We start from the raw sequence: 17,943 nt of genomic DNA on the forward strand, positions 1-17,943 counted from the left end.
GGATGTGAGAATGGGAAGATGATAGTAGGCCAGAAAGAGAAATTGAAATTCATAGAATGGGGTTTCATTTCATGCTGGGAAACTTCAATGGCAACTTTGATCAGTGGCTTATCAGAACCGCTGTCGAGACTCCATATGAGAAGAAAAGCAGCACCACACAAGTTCAGAAGCCTAACACAGACCATCGCCATCACTCAGCCCTGTGAGGTACCAATGGCAGCTTAAAGTGTAACACAGGACACAAGCTAGCTCCTCCCAGAACAAAATATATTATTATTATTATGGTTCATTCCACACTTCTTAAGGACCTCAATAAATCTAGTCCCGCATTGAGGAAAATACACCCAAGCGGAGTCATTTGCTTGGCCCAATGAGGTTTTCTGCTTACCAAGAGAAAGGTAGGGGCTGGGCTCATCATTCAGCTCGATAGAGATTCTGGGCTACACAAAACTTGACAGCAAACAGTTCAGTTGTCTTCAGTCAACTCCTGATCACAAACACGGCCACCATGACATTGTAAATGCCACTCCCAAACAAAACTTCCTAGCAATATAAGAAAGCAAATATATATTTTTTTAAAATTCAACTTATGTTCACCAGAAACGTCTATATTGTGTGTATATATATGTGTATATATATATGCACATATATTCTATATGTGTGTGTGTATATATATATATATATGTATATAGTTAGGAGTATAAATACTCCCAAACCCAGAAAACTCTTGGAGCAGGAGACTGAGCCCTAAACGCATACTTCGTCAGTGTCTCCGCCCTTCAAAGAAAGTCTGTGGTATTGATCCCAAATCCTTTGGCCAAGTTGTATACCCAAAGGATGTCTTAGGATCTCCTCTTAAAGAGATTTGAAAATCCTAGCCTATGTCCCACAGCGCTGCAGCCCGAATACTCTCAATTTCTGCTGTTGACTAAGATGGTATCGATTTTGCAAAGGAGGATGTGTACCAGGCAGTGTAGGACAGTCCACCCTGCTGTGGTTTCCTGGTCACAGCAGGTGGGTGGATGGCACTCCAGCCCTGGCTGTGCCCAGCTGCACCTGCTTTAGGCACCCAAACACCAAATCTTGGGAACCCAACTCCGCCAGCAGCACCTCTGCCAGGGCTACAGCCCTGTGCTGCCAAATCCTCAGCATGGGAAATCTCAGGAATGTGCTGGTTTGCAGCTACAAAATGGCAACAGATAGGATTCGAGGGTTGAAATGTCAGTAAATCCTAGTGGATGTGGACTGTCAAGTCAGTTTAATTTTCAGACAACTAAGGACACCTTGAAGTAATGAAAGGAAATATTTATCTCTCTGAATCTGGCCACTTTTTTTGATGCTGCCATCTCAGCAGGCAATTACATTAATAAAGCAAGATTAATCAGATCACCTCAAACAGCCAGTGCTCAGGCACAGACCACTGTCCCTTTGATACTCCACATGAAACACATTTTAAAGAAACCTCTCCCCAAGACCCCCTGAACTGGCCCCAGAAAACAATGCCCAATTGACAAAAACCTAGTCAAAGGGTTTATAACTGCTTGAAGCTGCTATTACAGTAACCAAAACATGCAGCTGCTGAGTCTAAACTAGTCCCTCTGATCAATCAAATCTATTAAATTAGAAGGAGAAAGAGATGTCACCTGTGATTTTTCATTAATATCAAAGGTATCCACCTTTGTGCACTTTAAATGGTAGTATGTGCAAGCCTCCTATTTAGAATTATTTAAATACATTTTCATGTTTAATGCTGAGTTTAATGTGAGGAAAATGGCAGCACCCAATTGCAGCTATGGAAAGCTACGGAAAACACACAATGCTGAAACAGCAGTTTGTTCTCATGTATGAAATTAAAGTGACTTCAACTAACAAATCCATGCCTTCGTTGCTAAATTTACTCATGTAATCAAGGCAAAAACTGAACAAAATGTTTCCCCAACATATCCTCCTCAGGTTGCTGCTGCCATTTCAGACTTCAAGAAGGGTCTGTACGCTCAAAAGTTGCTCTGTTTTTTGCCAAATATACAAGCTGGTCTAATGAATGCAGTGTTTGTCCCTACAAACCAAGCTTTACCAGCAGGAAAAGCAGGAATCCCAGAAGAGAGTTCAAGGACAACATGACCACTTGGACTGGTGTGCTCCTTCAAGGGCATTAGAGGTCTGTAAAATGTACTACTTGGGTATTCAAGACAAGTTCTCCTTTGGAGTTTGAAGGCTTTGGCAAGGCTCTGGGGCTTTCTCTTGGGAAGCAGCTTCTCTTTGCAGCTGGGAACAGCCCAGGCAGAGAGCTCAAGTGCTGCCTCACTTCAGAGGAACATGCTCCACACTCCTTCGGGCAAGGCTCCCTCCAACATCTGCTCCCTCCAGTTTTCCTTCAGCTTTCTCAGTTTTTTTAAGATCCACTCGTAAAGCATCAGTGATCTTTTAAGCTATACAAAATAAGGTTTTGTGACAATTTCTTCATTGCCATTCTCCAGGAACCCACATCACCTCAGTGTTCAAGTCTCCAGAATTAAAAAAAACAACCAACCAACCAAAACCCAACCAAAACCAAACCCCAAACAACAAGCCCACAAGAAAACCAACCAACACCCCCCCCCCCCCCCCCCCCCCTTCTACTTCTAAAATGGAAAATCGTGTCCTTGTGCAGAGGAAGGAGGAGAAGGGACAGATATTCCTACCAGCATCTTAAATACATGCCCAGCTTTGCTCAGAAATAGGTTGACAACCCTGTCCAGCCTGCAGTCACCTCTGGATGCTACCAATCAACCTCACTACAATGTGACAAGTTGGCAGGTGTGAAGAAGTACCTGCCATTCAGTGCCAAAACACGCTCACCGACAAAATCTCACTGACACTTATCCTCATACAGCAGCAACAGTGACAAGGAGGCTGGCAAGCATACAGACAGGGTCACGTTTCAGAAAATGTAATTTCTATTACGACAAAGATTATGCAAGGTAGCACTGTATGAAAGGACTATCAGAAAACTTGCTCCTCCTAAGAGATCCGAGAACTTGAAATGCACAAGTTGTGCATGTCCTCGGTTGCAGGCACATGGGCACAGAGACATTAAATGACATGCCAGAAGTCATGAAACAAATCCACGGTATAGCCAAGGATCTGACCCACATCTTTCAGCCACATCTGCTAGAGCAGTTATCTTAAGGTCAAGCCAAAATTTCCTCTTTAAAGAAAACAGCAGCCATCACTGCTGCAGAAGTTGAACATGTTTCCAGAACTCCACACTGCTGCAATCACAACCTCTTCAAAGGATTTGGTATGCTCCTAGTTTCCAGCTTCTAAATATTTCTTTGACTAAAACTCATACGCACTGATTTTTGCTGACGGAATTGCCAGCTTTGTCTGTTTGGTCTGGGTTTTGTTTTGCTTTCTTTTAACAAGCAGCAAGACATTGTTGCAAGACACAAGCTCTTGGGTGGCACCTACGTGTATGTTATTTCACAATGAAGAATGTCTGCAAATTCCTCATGAGGCACTTGACATTATTCTGTCTTTCTATTTCTGGGAATCAAACACTAGGGGCCATATTCTACACTGATGAAACATCACCAAAGTCCATGAATAATTATTGGCCTCAGTGACCTCTGTGCAAAATTGGACGCAGATGTTTTTATGTCACCCTCTGATGTCTGTTTTCAATATAGGTTTTATAAAACTCAGCCTAAGTCAACTACGTGCTTCAAGCAGGCACCTACAAATACTGCTGTTCAACAGAGATATGAAAACATTGCTGAACAGAAACGTGCAAACAGTGAAAAACTCCCCAGACTCTGAAACTTGGGAGCGATTACAAGCCTTGGACTCCTCAGCAAGGCTGATAGTGTGTTGCAGTCCCTGGAGCTCCAAAAGTCTCCATACGCCTAAATTATTAATGGCTATCCCTCTCCGCGGGGAGGTTAAACAATCAACCCTCCGATGAAAAAAAGCCAGGCTTCCCAAGGTCAAAACATACTGGCCATTTCTGCTAGCAAATATATTACAGCAGAAAAGCAGAATTTTATTTAAGTTCACAGAACAGTTCTAATTTCTACCTATAAACATGCCTGTAGCTTGTCAGACAGGTACCAGGGAAAAAGAACAGCTGTACTTCTAGGATAAATTCACCATCAGTTATTCAGGAAAAGGAGAGAAAGGAGGAGACTAAGACATGTGAATGCAACTCGTCACTAAGTGAGACAGGACTGAGAAGGGATACGAGGAAAAGAAGGGCCTCCCTATATAGTCTCTACTTAAGATTTCTGCTCTATTTGATACTTTTAAAGTATTACTCTTTTTTTCATAGGTGGTGGTAATAAAAGTCTCTGAGCCAGTGCAGAGGATGGCAAAGAAAGCCTCAAAAGACTGAAAGGCTGCTACTTCTTGCCTGGGTTATGCTGTCATATCAAAACATTACAACACGGGGGTTTATAGGGGAGACACCATGTCACAGAAGTTGCTTTTCACAGCTTAGATGCAGCATTTAAGTTCTCGTTGCCTGAATTTACTGTACATACTGTGAGGTTAAAGTACACCAAAGCAAAACACGACACCTTCAGCAGAATTTCACACCAAGTTTGCTGAAACTCAAGTTTGCATGCAAGAGGTAAATCCAGGAGTCCTGAACTCTGTGCAGACCCAGTTACAACAAACTCCTGTCATGCTCTCAAAGCAGTTGCTTGATCTACCCTGGGGTTAAAATCAGCGTGAAGGCATTTCTGGCAGTCCTCAACCCCGGCTGCAAGTTTGCTGCTTCACTGCTAGAGTCTGCCCTTGCACAGCTGTGTGCACATTTTGCAGCCCAGATCGCTCAGCCAACATGGGCTGCGAGAGCATAAAACACATCTGCCAGGAAGCAGCAGCAATTTTCACCAGTCACCTTTGCCACTGAAAGCAGAGCAGTGTGATTACATGCTGGGAATGCCCAAAATTGCAGACAAAGTCACTTCCTCTGCAACTCAGCCTAAAAACAGACCGAAGAGAAATATATACCATTTAAGCCCTGTTTTGCAAAACTTGGCATGGATCCAGGCTGCATACTGTTACTACAACTGTGTGCAAAAACAGTAACCTGGTATTTACACCTGCAAGCTCTGTGTTTGTAAGCATGATAAAACACACACTGACAACATTCCTACAAACAAACACACATTCTCAAAAACGCGCTAGTTGCCAACAGCCCAGGTACCTCTGACCTGTAATATAAATTACCCAAATCTAATGACTTGCTGGAAACTCAGCAGAACTCAGTGCAAAACTCACAATCCCTAACAAAACAAGAAAGAGAGAGGGGAAAAAAAAAAAAAAAAAAGCAACAACCAACAAACCCAAAGGCCCTTCAGGAGTCAGGATCAATGACCTGAATCACATACTTGAGGACTCAATCCTCTCAGTAGCAAAAGGATGCCTTCTGCAGGTAGGGAACCGGGAGAGGGGACAAGAGAAGTGTAACAGACATGGGATGACCGAGAAGGTATTGACAGTTCTGTGTACAAATCTGCATGGGTGGCCAGTAGGGAAAGGCAACATGGGTCTGTGCTCCCCATTAGGGAATTTCAAGTGTAGCAACACAGGTGAGCATTCTGTTTGGCAGCCAACAGCAGGTGAAATGAAGCTGTTACTTTGCCTGGTTCTCCTGCATTTACTATCTTATTAGAAACACCATGTTTTTTGCCACTTCTATATGTGGTCCAGTTGTTTAATATTGGATCAATGTTTGCTCTTTGTCTCCTGTTCCTACTTTAATCAGTAAGTTGCAGGGTAAAAAATGCAAGAAATGCTCTATACAGTTAAACCCACATGCCACGGTTTCCTTTTCTGGGAGGCTAAAATGCTACAATTAAAATACCCACTGCAGTCTTATAAGAATGAATGCAATGAAAGGAGCAGGGATTTTTCTAAAGACTTAATCCAGCGTTTTTAGCTTTATCCTCTTTTTCTATCTGATTTTATTTTAGCAAAATTATGGCACTTTATGGAGTAAATATGTATTTCTGGGATTATGAAAAGTTCCCCTTTCTGACCATACATTTATTGTCCCAAATTCTTTAACAGCTTCAGACACCAAAAACAGAAACAGAAAATGGAAAGTAGCAATTGGTAAGCCACAGAGAAAAAAAAATAGTAAACCCCTGTACCATAATAAACACTACTGAAAAGCATTTCTATGCCATACCAATACGTATGGTATAGAAACACGCATTGAATTAACTGGGTAGCAACACATAAGGAACATCCAAGGTGATGAAAAAACCCCCCGACACGCAGACCCTGGTTCTTAGCGATCTTTAGTCAGACCAGCGCCACAGAGTCCCTGTGTGTGTACCTGTGAAGATACCTTTTCTACAGCTCTGTAAAGATGACATGAATTGCATCCAGTGATAATTTGCCAGGAATCTTGCTTTTTAAGACCACTGAGTCAGAGCTCTGGGAATTGTAAGGAATTGCACACAAAAGCATTTTCAAAAACGTCTCCAAAGCCAGCATCGTTTCAGACTGAACAGCAGGTTCATCCTCTGATCCAAGTCTGTTACGGCGGAACAGCGCCAAACAAACGTCTATTAATATTCTGCCAGGAAGCATGAGCGGATGGTCTCTTGCGTTACATTAAGTGAAGTGGTCAGGTTAAGAGTTAGGCATCGGTCATGCAGTTTTTCCATTCAAGCACAAATCTCTTCACCCATCATTGTGTGTTGTCAAATGCTTTTGTGCATTGCAATATTAAATACCAGTACCCTGGGGATGGGAAATGAATAGGCACAACACGGAAATTATGATGCATGCAACAATACCCTTTAACCTATTAACAAGTATGACCAAGCGTACTTATTCTGAGCTCTCTAATCATCAAGGCAAGAAGACATCAACAGCTACTGTGTCACACTGACAGGGCCTTCAATGGCAAGTGGGGTTCAAAGGTCCACAGGAAGCACAAAGACGCTTTGTCTTTTGATGCGAAGAACAAAGCTACCATGTGGCACAGCATCACACATGCAATTAGTCAGGAACGTTAATACAGTAGAAGCAGATGGTGGAACCATGTCAACATTTTTAGTGGGCACATTTCCCCTTACTCTCAAGTTGCCGTGAACTGAGGTCATGGGGGAGCAGCAGGCAGACTGTCGATAAGCCAGGCCACACCAGGGATCAACATTACCCTTTTACCTACCCGTCTGAGGTACCTGTGCCCTGCCACCTCTCCTGGCATAGCTCCCATCTTTCAGACATCTCCTCTCCGCCACATCTCCACACCACAGGGCAGCACCACGAACCTCACTGCGTACAGAGGAAAACTGAGGCAAAGAGACAGAGTCTCTAACTCTGGCTGTGCTGGGACATGCTCGTGGGGAAAGGCATTAAAAACACACCTTCAGAGCCTCTTACACTGCTCATTCTTCTCATTTCTGCAGCCAAATGAGTTACCAAATAGCTATACGATTCACTTGTACTGCGCAGCTATGGCACGTGTAACTCCAAAGTACTTTACACATTTGCAAAGAGCAACTGCTCCTCTGATGCTTTTCACCTGCCAGCCGTAAAGCTCAGCTAACACAGGACAGGAACAAAAGGCTTCTCTCGTTTACCACCAATCAAGCTGGATGTGCAGAAAATGCAAAACCCAAACCAGAAGGATCACACAAAGAAATACAATACAGGAAATGCTGTGATTCGTATGACTTTGAAGTAACAGCCCTGCACATCCTTCAGACAAAGCCTCCTCTGCTGTTATTGTCAACCAGTTCTGCCCAATTCCCCAGCTCTGTACTTCACAGATTTCAATAGTACCCAGGTGAGGATGGCAGGAGCTTTCAGCTCTAAAGTCATTTAATTAAAATAAAACGAACAACCAGCAGTTAGTCAAACCGCACGTACACTCCAGCCACTACAGCTGCCGAATTCTGCAGCCCTCAGTCCAATCTGATTTCCTTTAAAGCTCCTGGCAACCCGTTAATTAAAACACATTATTTACAGCTTCCAGGGGCTTGAAACCATGGGATGCACTTGATGGAATTTATACAATTACATACAGTCAGTCCTAGCGACAGGCTCCATTCTTGCTCTTGCTCTCCTCTGCTCCCACACTTGGCTGTTTCCTTCCCTGCAGCTTGTCCACGCAGCGCCATTCGGCCTGGGCCTGCCATGGTGCAATCAGCTGCCATGGAAATGAGCAGGAAGCAACAAAGAAACCGCAAGTCTCTCACTGGAGATGGAGGAGTTGCAAGGCAATAGCATAGGAAAGCCAAGACAAAGAGAAACCAATTTGCCTGCTGCCTCTAAACACAAACAACCCTCCCCCTTTGTGCAAGGAGATGTTGATGAACAGTCTTCCCCCGATTTAAAAAACTAAGCCCCTTCCAGCCAAATGCAACTGGGCTAGGTGGATGCAGCATCCTGCCTTTCATCTTAACACTCGTTAGTGCTTTGTGGCAAAACACCACCAACAAAGTGATCCCAAAGCAAACCAGAGGACGTGTAGTTTAACTTACTTAATAAGCAACCCCCACATCACTGATAAGCAGCATCAGCTGCAGACCGATCGTCTCTATTTTGAGAAATATTTTTTCTTTTTTTTACTCCATTATTAAGTAGTCACGCTCATCAGCAATTCTCTTAACTTTGTAAGAAAAAAGCATTTTAAAACATACATTAAAAGGTATGACTGACAAGCATAACAAAGTCTACTGTGTCTTTGAACTGATTTCCAAAGGTGTTTGAGAAGGACTGAGAGCAGCCCTGCTGAGGAGGACCTGGGGGTACTGGTGGATGAAAAGCTGGACAAGCAATGTGTGCTCGCAGCCCAGAAAGCCAACTGTATCCTGGGCTGCGTCAAAAGCAGCGTGGCCAGCAGGGCGAGGGAGGAGATTCTGCCCCTCCACTCTCATGAGACCCCATCTGTAGTACGAAATCCAGCTCTGGGCCCCTCAGTACAAGACATGGGCTTGTTGGAGCGAGTCCAGATGAGGCCATGAAGATGATCAGAGGCTTGGAGCACCTCTCCTATGAGGAAAGGCTGAGAGAGCTGGGGTTGTTCAGCCTGGAGAAGAGAAGGCTCCAGCAAGACCTTATTGAGTACTTTGAGTACATGAAGGGGGTTTATAAGAAAGATGGGGTCAAAGCTTTTATCGGGGCCTGTAGCGACAGGACAAGGGGTCATGGTTTTAAACTAAAAGAGGGCAGATTCAGACTAGATATAAGGAAGAAATTTTTTTTTACAGTGAAGATGGTGAAACACTGGCACGGGTTGCCCAGAGAGGTGGTAGATGCCCCAGCCCTGCAAACATTTGAGGTCAGGGGATGGGGCTCTGAGCAACCTGATTGAGTTGAAGATGTCCCTGCTCACTGCGGGGGGCTGGACTAGATGGCCTTTAAGGGTCCCTTCCAACCCAAACTGTTCTATGATTCTGTGTGTTTTATGAGAATGAAAGGAACATAAAGGTCTATGGAACAGTGAACTTTTTCTGCTTAGGGAGTCCCACATAAACACTGCTGAAAGATCAAGCACCATAAGCTCAAGACATTCACACATATAATCCTCCCAATGATTATTACTTTTCCCCCACCCCTTCCATGTGTTTCTCACTTTTTTTTTTTCATGAGGCCAGTGACTTACCTGTGTAAAGCCCATAGAAACCATCTCTAATGAGACATAAAAAGGAGAAAACTCTGAAAATAAGCCTCTATAAAAGCCTAATAGCTTTCTTTCAGCAATACAGAAGCAGATATTGGCCTTATGCTCCAGTGCTTCATTCACAATAGGAAAGGCAAGCAAAAAGCAGAGAAAGCATTTCTTACATGATGCTGAAGCAGCTCCACAGATTTCAGTCTGTAATTCCAAATACCCCCCTACCTGCACCATGCCCTCAGCTGGTGTGAGAAATGGCTTACCTGCTCTCAAGTCACTATAGCTACTATAATTCAGATTAGCTCTAAAAGCCTCTTTCACCAAGATGTATTGCAGTAGTGCACTGATGTTATTTAAGTCCAGATTTAGATATACTACAGCAGAGGTGTCTTTTACCACAAGAAGCTCAGAAACACAGGAGTTTGTATCAATATTTGGCTCCTGATTAAGCATTTTATCACTGTGATTTTCATAAGAACAGTTATGAATGGATTTATATGAGATCAGTGACCATAAAAATGTCTCCAAGCTGACTGTTTTATTATGTTTTATCTTTTTTTCCAGGATTGCCCATTCTGTACTGGGTCCTTGTAGGTGATGAAGTACTAACACTTTTATCCAGGACAACCAGAATGAGATGCCAGATGCTTTCTACAAGAAAGTCAGAATATGTTTTCAGACTGTTCAAAAGAAGAGTTTTAAAAGCCTAGCCACTAGAGTATGGAGTCCTGAACCTGCAATACTTCACTAATTTTCTGAGTCCCCAGACTTAACCATACACTAAAAACATCAATCTAGGTGTATAATTTTAATTCAACATGAATTTTTAAGTTATCTTTTAAGTCTGTTACATCACATATACTGGCGATACTGCATGGCTACCACTGCAGCAAATTATTTGTACCCCCCAGCTATCAGTACCCTCTAGAAACTAAGAAGTAGCATCAGAACCAAAAAATGAGATTCAGGGGTGAAAATTCTGCCTCCAGCAGGAGGGAAAGCATCCCCAAACTCAGCATGTCAGAAACTAAGGAACAAGCAGAGGAATAGAATATTTCTGTTCTTCCAAACTCTTCTGTAAATAGCAACACAGGTAAGACCCTATGAAGACTATGGTTAAAAGGTAAAGTTCAAAAGTTTTGTAACTACTGAACACCATCCAGCCTGTCATCAACAGAATCAGGGCCGGTGAGCAATATCGGAATTAAACTTCCCCTCTGCAAATGGTTTCCAGTCACCTAGGCGTTGCCAAGACAACTCCAGCAACCAGAATACAAATTACTTTTGGGGTACCACCATAAACTTTGAGCACTTACCAACTCTGCATGCAAATTTAAATCACAACAATTTAAGTGACAACTGTGTAAACAGCAGAAACTATTAAACTATCACAGGAGTCAATGGTACTATAGTCAGGGAAAATGTTACTGAAGGCAGCAACAAAACAGAGCAAAAGGAGGAGGAGACACACATTAAGAAGTTCAGCCTTGTAATTCATGAGTGCCAGACGAGGGCTTCTCATTCCCTAGGAAACATCACTTTTTCTTTGACGACTTCTTGTCCTGGATATCAGCTATAAATAAGTCCCAATGTTGGGGCAAAACTTTACATGTAAAAAAGCCAGGCAGCTTGGGGTGCCAAGAGATGCCTGGTTATAAACAGTCCTGGAACTGTACATTTCCATTGGGTTTTTTTCCCAACAACTGAAAAGAAGGAAGAAGAAGAAAAAAAGAAATACACCTTCTTTTGCCTTTGGCAATGATGGATGAGGCAATCTTAAAAATCTGAGTGTTAAAGACAATGCTTTGGATGCACAAACTGTTTTGCAAAAATACTAATAAACCAAGCACAACCAGCAAATAGCAGTATAAGTATTTAGGCAACATAACTAAGAACTTTAAGATGTATGACAAGCTCAGAGACTGAAGGGAACAAGGTTTGAACCCCAAACCCTCTCCCCTCAAAAAAATCAAACCAAACCACACCACAAAAAAAACCCCAAACCCCACAGCCCTGCATTTTGATGGGAGTTTGCTAAACTGGATCTGTCGAGAACAAGCAGTGGGGCAGTAAGAATGAGAAAGATAGGTAAGTGAAATAAACCACTTGGCTACCATCATCAACAGCCTGAATATATAAATATATGAAGCAAATAGCATCAACAGACATTTAAGTTGTTACTTGTTGTGTTAGGTATGAACAAATAAAATTTATTATTAGGCTTCATATTCCTCCAGCAAGACTCTTGAAATATTCCTGCCTGGAGGTCTGGACCTTCGGGCAGCTTTGCAGATCCCCCACGCAAATGAAAGCCAGCACAGAAGTCCTGCTGTCCACAGCTAACACAGCTGCTTGGGTGTTGCTGAAGTGTTCACACACCTTTATTTTACCTCTTACAGTGACACTTTATCAAGTGAAGTGCTTGGCTACAAGAGGATTATTGATTAAAGTATTAAGTGCAAGCAGCTCAACTGCAGAGTGCCAAAAGCAAGGCCATGTGAGTCTGACTACTTTGTTCCACCTTTCCTTTTGCTAAGGTGAAGTCCTTTCTACCAGATTAATAAAGTGCAGCTTTTAAGTAAAAATTCTCATTCTCCTGCCAGGTTAAATCACTGTTGGATAGTCTGTATGACCAGGCAGGAGCCTCTGTTAGAGTACAAAACCTGGTGGCAAATTTTCCGTGCAGCTACAATCACTTGAGATGTTGATTATCCTGTTGTTAGGCCTTTACTTGCCCACCTGGGCACAACTGATTAAAACCCAGAAGAGTTTATTTAAAAAAATAAAGGGAACTCTCTTCGTGTCTCACATTTCACGAACACTCAGAAAAATATTTTCTAGAACCTACCACGTGTTGCTGGCTGGCCCAAAGATGCCAAGGTATGCTAATTGGAGAGGACCCCAAGGGTTTCATAGCACAGAGTCAAGAGATGTCAGAGACACACAAAAAATTTAGTTTTCAAATAAAATCCAACTCAGTGGACATTCAACTTGACAGTAAAAGCATTAGACTGTATTTCTCCAAATTCTGTAAGCTCTGGAGCCTTTGCTGCTTGTGCGAGGAGCCAAGAAGTGCAGATGTACCAGCACACAGTGGTCATCGTAACAGTGGATTTGATGGAAACCTAGGTTTTTTAGTGACAACTCAAAAGAAGACAAAAATGGGATCAAACTGCCATGCTGGGCTATGTGAGCTACACCGTGGGCTACGTGAGCCCAGTTTTACTTGGATGTCAAGTGCAACTGGGGAAGAGCAGTACAACAGAGTATGACAGTCATCAGTTCTAATGACAATGTGCTGAATCGGCTGCGCCACACGGGCCTTCCCCTGCAAACCCTGCAGTGACTCTTACCTCGTGTGGTCAAAGCTAGGAGAGATGAACAGAGGTTTCAGGCCAAATTTGCTGAGCAATTACCCATTCCTTGATGGCAACGTTATAATTAAAAATAATAATAACCCTGAAGATACAGAACTCAAATTTTCCAAAAGATCACTCCCAGTTATTCACCACTGTCAGAAGTGGCCCATTGAGTGGGCAAGCCCTACCAAAGCCAGGTGCAGGGCTTTCAAGGGGCTGAACATCTAGATCAGTGGGATATTCAGAATCTACCAATAACTTTCACCATCTTTTCATCTTTGAATCTGACAGCTGACTGGGGTTATAAACCTCAGAATTTCCCTGTCTTTCAATCTCCTAAACAACTTGTCTGCTCCTTCTCCCTCCTTTCCCATTTCAAATCAACCTGTAAGTTTTAACCGAAGTAATACAGTCTGGCCACATCTCACACTTGCATTGGTCATCTCACTTATGCCTGGTTTCGTGAGACACTACACTTCACAGCAGAACTGAGCCGATACAGAAAGCTCACAACTCCCAGCCAGATGCAGCACAGGGGCCTGCTGCGTGTGGCTGTGGTTCCTATTTGGTTCCTAGCCAGCCAAGTGAAGTGAGGCTCCCTGAAACCTCCTAGCCACCTAGAATATAGGACAAGAAGTTAGGAACGCCTAAAGCAGCTCCAAGGATCACCTTGTATGCAGACACACTTTACTACTGGAGTGGCCACTACGAGCAGACAAGATCAGAAGAGCTCAATGGCACTGAACAGCGACCAACTCCGGAGAAAAAAAGGTGGTCTGATAAACAGTAATTTCCACCAGACTCCTTAAGCTTAACACACATCCCCTGTAACTCCAACTTCAGTAAAACCACAGCAGGACTTAAATACAGCCCTATCTATGTCATCCCTCAACAATCATATACACAGAAATAACTGCTGAAGACTGGCAGCTTATTACTGAATTCATAACCCTTAGTTTCCTTATAGTTTTACCTGCCTCTGTCACTCTGAGTTAGAAGCATTTGCAGTCTGAGGTTCTGTGCACTTTACCACTTGTTCAACAGCCTCAGATCATAAAATCTGAAGTCTGTGTAGCTCTGAGGAGAAAACATGCTGCCTTCAATAATTAAGACTCCTTCATAAAGTTACTGAAGCACTAAAACCAAAATAAAAAAATAATGGTTTCAGCACTGTCTTGAATGTAAGAATAAAGTAAGATCTGCTTTCAGAGTACCTGTCCTACTGCTCTAGGAGGCTGAGTCCATGCTGGCAGCTGGCACTGAAGTCACAGCAACGCAGTAATTGAACACTCAGTGGTGTGCGATACAAGGACGTGGAAGAAGTCTAACCAAAGGAATCACCTCTTTTCTCTATGCTGGCACATTCTTCATTCTCAGACTGGAGGCATAGTGGAGGCACAAGGCACCTCTGTTGCACAATCCCTCTGCAAGTAAGCGCATGACAAAACCACAGAGTCTCTCACTTCTCCGTCAAGCCCTAAAAACTACAGTAATCAAAGCCAAGATGGAAGATGAAAGAGCATCATGCTCAGCTATAACTTTCCTACTCAACAGCCATTCCCTGAAAGCCACAGTCCCCTCTGATTGTTTTAAGAGGGGAGCGGGAAAGATTTTTTCCAAGACATCCTGCTTCACACCATGGGAGGAAGATGCTGTTCCTGCACATGCACAAACCAAAGACTTCCCTAACTTGGTGGGAGTCAGACAAAGCTATGACATAGTTAATACATGTACCTGGCCCTGACTGTAAGCCAGCGGCAAGAAAGTGACTGACTTTAGTACCAACTGGAACTAATGTATAAAAGTACCAAGGGTTTCCTGCAAACTGACAAATACAGGTGAGACTTAACAGAATCAATGAGAACCCTTATTCTGAAAACAAAAACAAAAGTGGCATAAAAAGGTCTTTATGATCCTCTACTACTATGCAACAGCTACAAGGAACAGCTGTTAAGTAGAAGCTGCGTGATGTGGCTCATCTCATCCCCCCATTACCACATGCTTGTTTCCCTAAAAGCAGAAGATGGGAATAAAGAAAAACAAATCCCTCAGCCTAAAGAAGTCAAGAACCACAAATCACTATTGTTAGAAATAATTTTGTTCTAATGACACTGTCCTACAGTACTCAGCATTGGGAAGTTCAACCCCAATACTCAGTGGGTGTTCCATTTTCACTCTATGTGCACATCTCTCTGTTAGTTGCCTCTGGGAGAGGTAAAGGAACAGAGGGAAGGGTCCAGCTGCACAGGGCAGGGTAGGGGTAAGAAATAACTGCACACTAGCTTTGATGCCCTTTACTTCTCACCTGTTTCTTTAGCTGTTATGGGCAAAAAGTAAGCAAAATAATGAATTTCCAAGTCAATATCAGCTCAGTTCCATCCAGGTCAGGTAATTACCTAACAGGTACCCCTCTGACATGCATGTGGCAATTTATGATGAAATGAATTATTAATGAGTACAATGTCTAAAAACAACCACCACCACCCAACCCTCCGCAAAAGCAACAAAACCCCCAAATCCCAACTGATATCAAATATGGAGCAAATGCAGCTGCAAAATTTAGAAGGCAGAAGTTTCTCCAAAAGGCCATATGTTTAACAGTCCTATTCCTTGAAAATAGAGCCACTGGCCAACAGGCATTTCCCTGCTGAAGCACAGTCATTCACATGTCCAGTCGAAACAGGTAACACAGACTCACCCATCTTCTCTCGCCTGCCTTTAGCGCTTTATTGGGAAAGAGGTGGAAGGAGGAGTAGGTTGGCAGAATAATTATTAGAGAAGGGAAGGGATCTATGCATGAACGTACAGCAACTTGCAAACTTCCTTTCTTGTGAATGACTAAATGATTCAAGGATGTGAAACTGCCAACAGATAGCAGAGCAAAACCACTAAGAATATTTTAGTAAAAAAGCTCCTATCCCCTGCCTTGGGGAGGGGGGAAGTTTTGTTTCTCATACAGCTGTCTCCACTCTTTTCCTTTTTTCTTCTTGGCTGTTGGTCTGAAGCAGTTCACCATAAGATACAAACATTTCACTTTGTTCCTGGGTCAGCTAGGTCCTGTCATACAATTCAATTGGCAGGTGAATTTTAAATGGGTCAGAACTGATAGTAAGCTCTTAAAATGAGAATAAGCTGATTGTCCCTGAGAATAGAAAAGAACAGAGGGGACACTCAGAGTAGCTGTGTCTCCAGATAACCTTTGTTATGTAATGGAGCTAGCTGCCTTACGCTGATTTTTTTTTCTTTTTCTTTTTTTCTGCCATGGAAGCAACTATGTCAAAGCTTGCTGACAGTGGAATAGCTGTTTATGAAGGAGGAACTTGGTAAACAGATATATTGCCTGGAAACTCTAAAGGATTCTCACGCTGCGAGAATCACAGCCTCTGGGTCCTGCACGCAAGTCAGATCCGCCACTGGGGTTGTGCCCTGTGCATATGCAGGCCAGGGGCCTCTCACAGTCCCTCCAAGGCTGTGCTGCACAGTGAGCAAGGACAAGCCACATATCTAAGGATACAACACACAATAGTGCCCAAATCCAAGTTAAGGACTGCGAACAGTGACCCGCCCTGCATAGCAAAGATTTACTGGTTTGCTGGCAGCCTCCTGAAGGTTAGATTTGACTCTCCCCTAAAGCCATATGCACCGTGTAATACAAGGGCAAAAAGTTATTCTGAAGGCAGATGAATTTATAAATAGTTGCTTACAAATCTTCAGGCTCATGCGAGTTTTCTGTGAGGACATCAAGTCCTTTCCTAACTCAATTCCAACACAATCTCTTGATTTAGAACAAACCCTCATCATCGTCTCCATAAGTCATCCAAGGCCAAATAGAGATGAGTCACTAATATTTAAAACATAACTGATGACGCCTACTGGCTGTGTAGAGGCCACTGTTCAAAGCTATACCCTCCTCTCAAGAAATCCTCATCAAAATCCAAATCAAAAGACAAAAACCTCCTGCTTCCCCAAGTCAAGCTTTGCTTCCAAACATAGGCTGGAAAAGTAGGTTAATCTGAATTTATGTAAACTCAAATGGAGAACAAAATCTGGTCTTCTGTGTTCTAGCTGCAGGAAACCAAGAAGTGGACAGCCACAGACACCTGCTGTTGCCTTTGCAGTCACAGTTCACAGTCTGGACTGCTTCTCTGCTTTGAGACCAGAACGGTTAACAAGTTTTTAAACAGCAGAGCAACAGAAAAACTGCAATTATTTCAGCTTCAGGCCTGTCCTTAGAGATTCAATATTATCTAAAAACTAATAAAAACATTCAGAACAGACACATACAAAAAATTTACAATATGAAGTATTTTTCCATAGTCAGCAATAAAAGACTACTTATATTTGATTTATGTAAACATAAAATTGTGGAAAATATACAGGCTGCAGTGGTATTTCTGTCTCTTTCCCAATCACCACCTTGAAAAGAATATATTGTTTTCAGCTTTATTTTAATTTATTCTTAAAACTGGACGTTTATGTCAGGTTTTATTAGTTGTTTTCACTGCTGTTTCTCAGTGTGGTTTTACTGTAAAACTTGTCACACTGCAGAATTTTTTTTTTATTCATGCAGCAAAGAGGCTGCCAGGATGAAGCTTTAGTTTTCAGCTTAGTTCTTTTATTATTGGTCCACATTTTTGTGATCTTCTTTTATAATTTTATAAATTGTGATCCCTCTTTTATAATTCTTATTTAATCAATAAAATCTCTTACAACAATGGAAGTGAAAAAGAAAAAAAAAAAATGAAAACTGCCCTCTAACCTTGCAAGGACACAGCAGAGTCCTAAATCAGTGTTAGCTGAGGTGCATCACATTCAGTAAACCCCCATTCTGCGGTTACATCATCCCACAGTTTCCTTCCTTCTCTGGACTCCAGGTGTCCCCAGGCAGAAATCCCAACAGAAGATAAAACAAGTGCATGAGTGCACACACACCAGCCTATAACCTCTTATGGAGCAACGTGT

The 17,943-nt window shown here is 42.7% G+C and overlaps 1 protein-coding gene across 3 annotated transcripts in view; it reads right to left on the bottom strand.

The window, feature by feature from the left end:
• LRP8 (LDL receptor related protein 8) overlaps positions 1 to 17,943 on the bottom strand; it is a 194,254-nt gene that overhangs the window by 81,238 nt on the left and 95,073 nt on the right. The window contains exon 1 of one of the 3 annotated variants that reach the window (XM_055725295.1): positions 15,680 to 15,774. The exons of the other annotated variants lie outside the window; for them this stretch is intronic. Coding sequence (XP_055581270.1) covers positions 15,680 to 15,683 — 4 coding nt within the window. The 5' untranslated portion in view covers positions 15,684 to 15,774. Of the gene's footprint in view, positions 1 to 15,679; positions 15,775 to 17,943 lie in introns of those variants that run through there. 3 annotated transcript variants of the gene reach the window in all.

The sequence above is a fragment of the Falco cherrug genome, chromosome 12, assembly GCF_023634085.1.
Source record: "Falco cherrug isolate bFalChe1 chromosome 12, bFalChe1.pri, whole genome shotgun sequence".
Lineage (NCBI taxonomy): Eukaryota > Metazoa > Chordata > Aves > Falconiformes > Falconidae > Falco > Falco cherrug.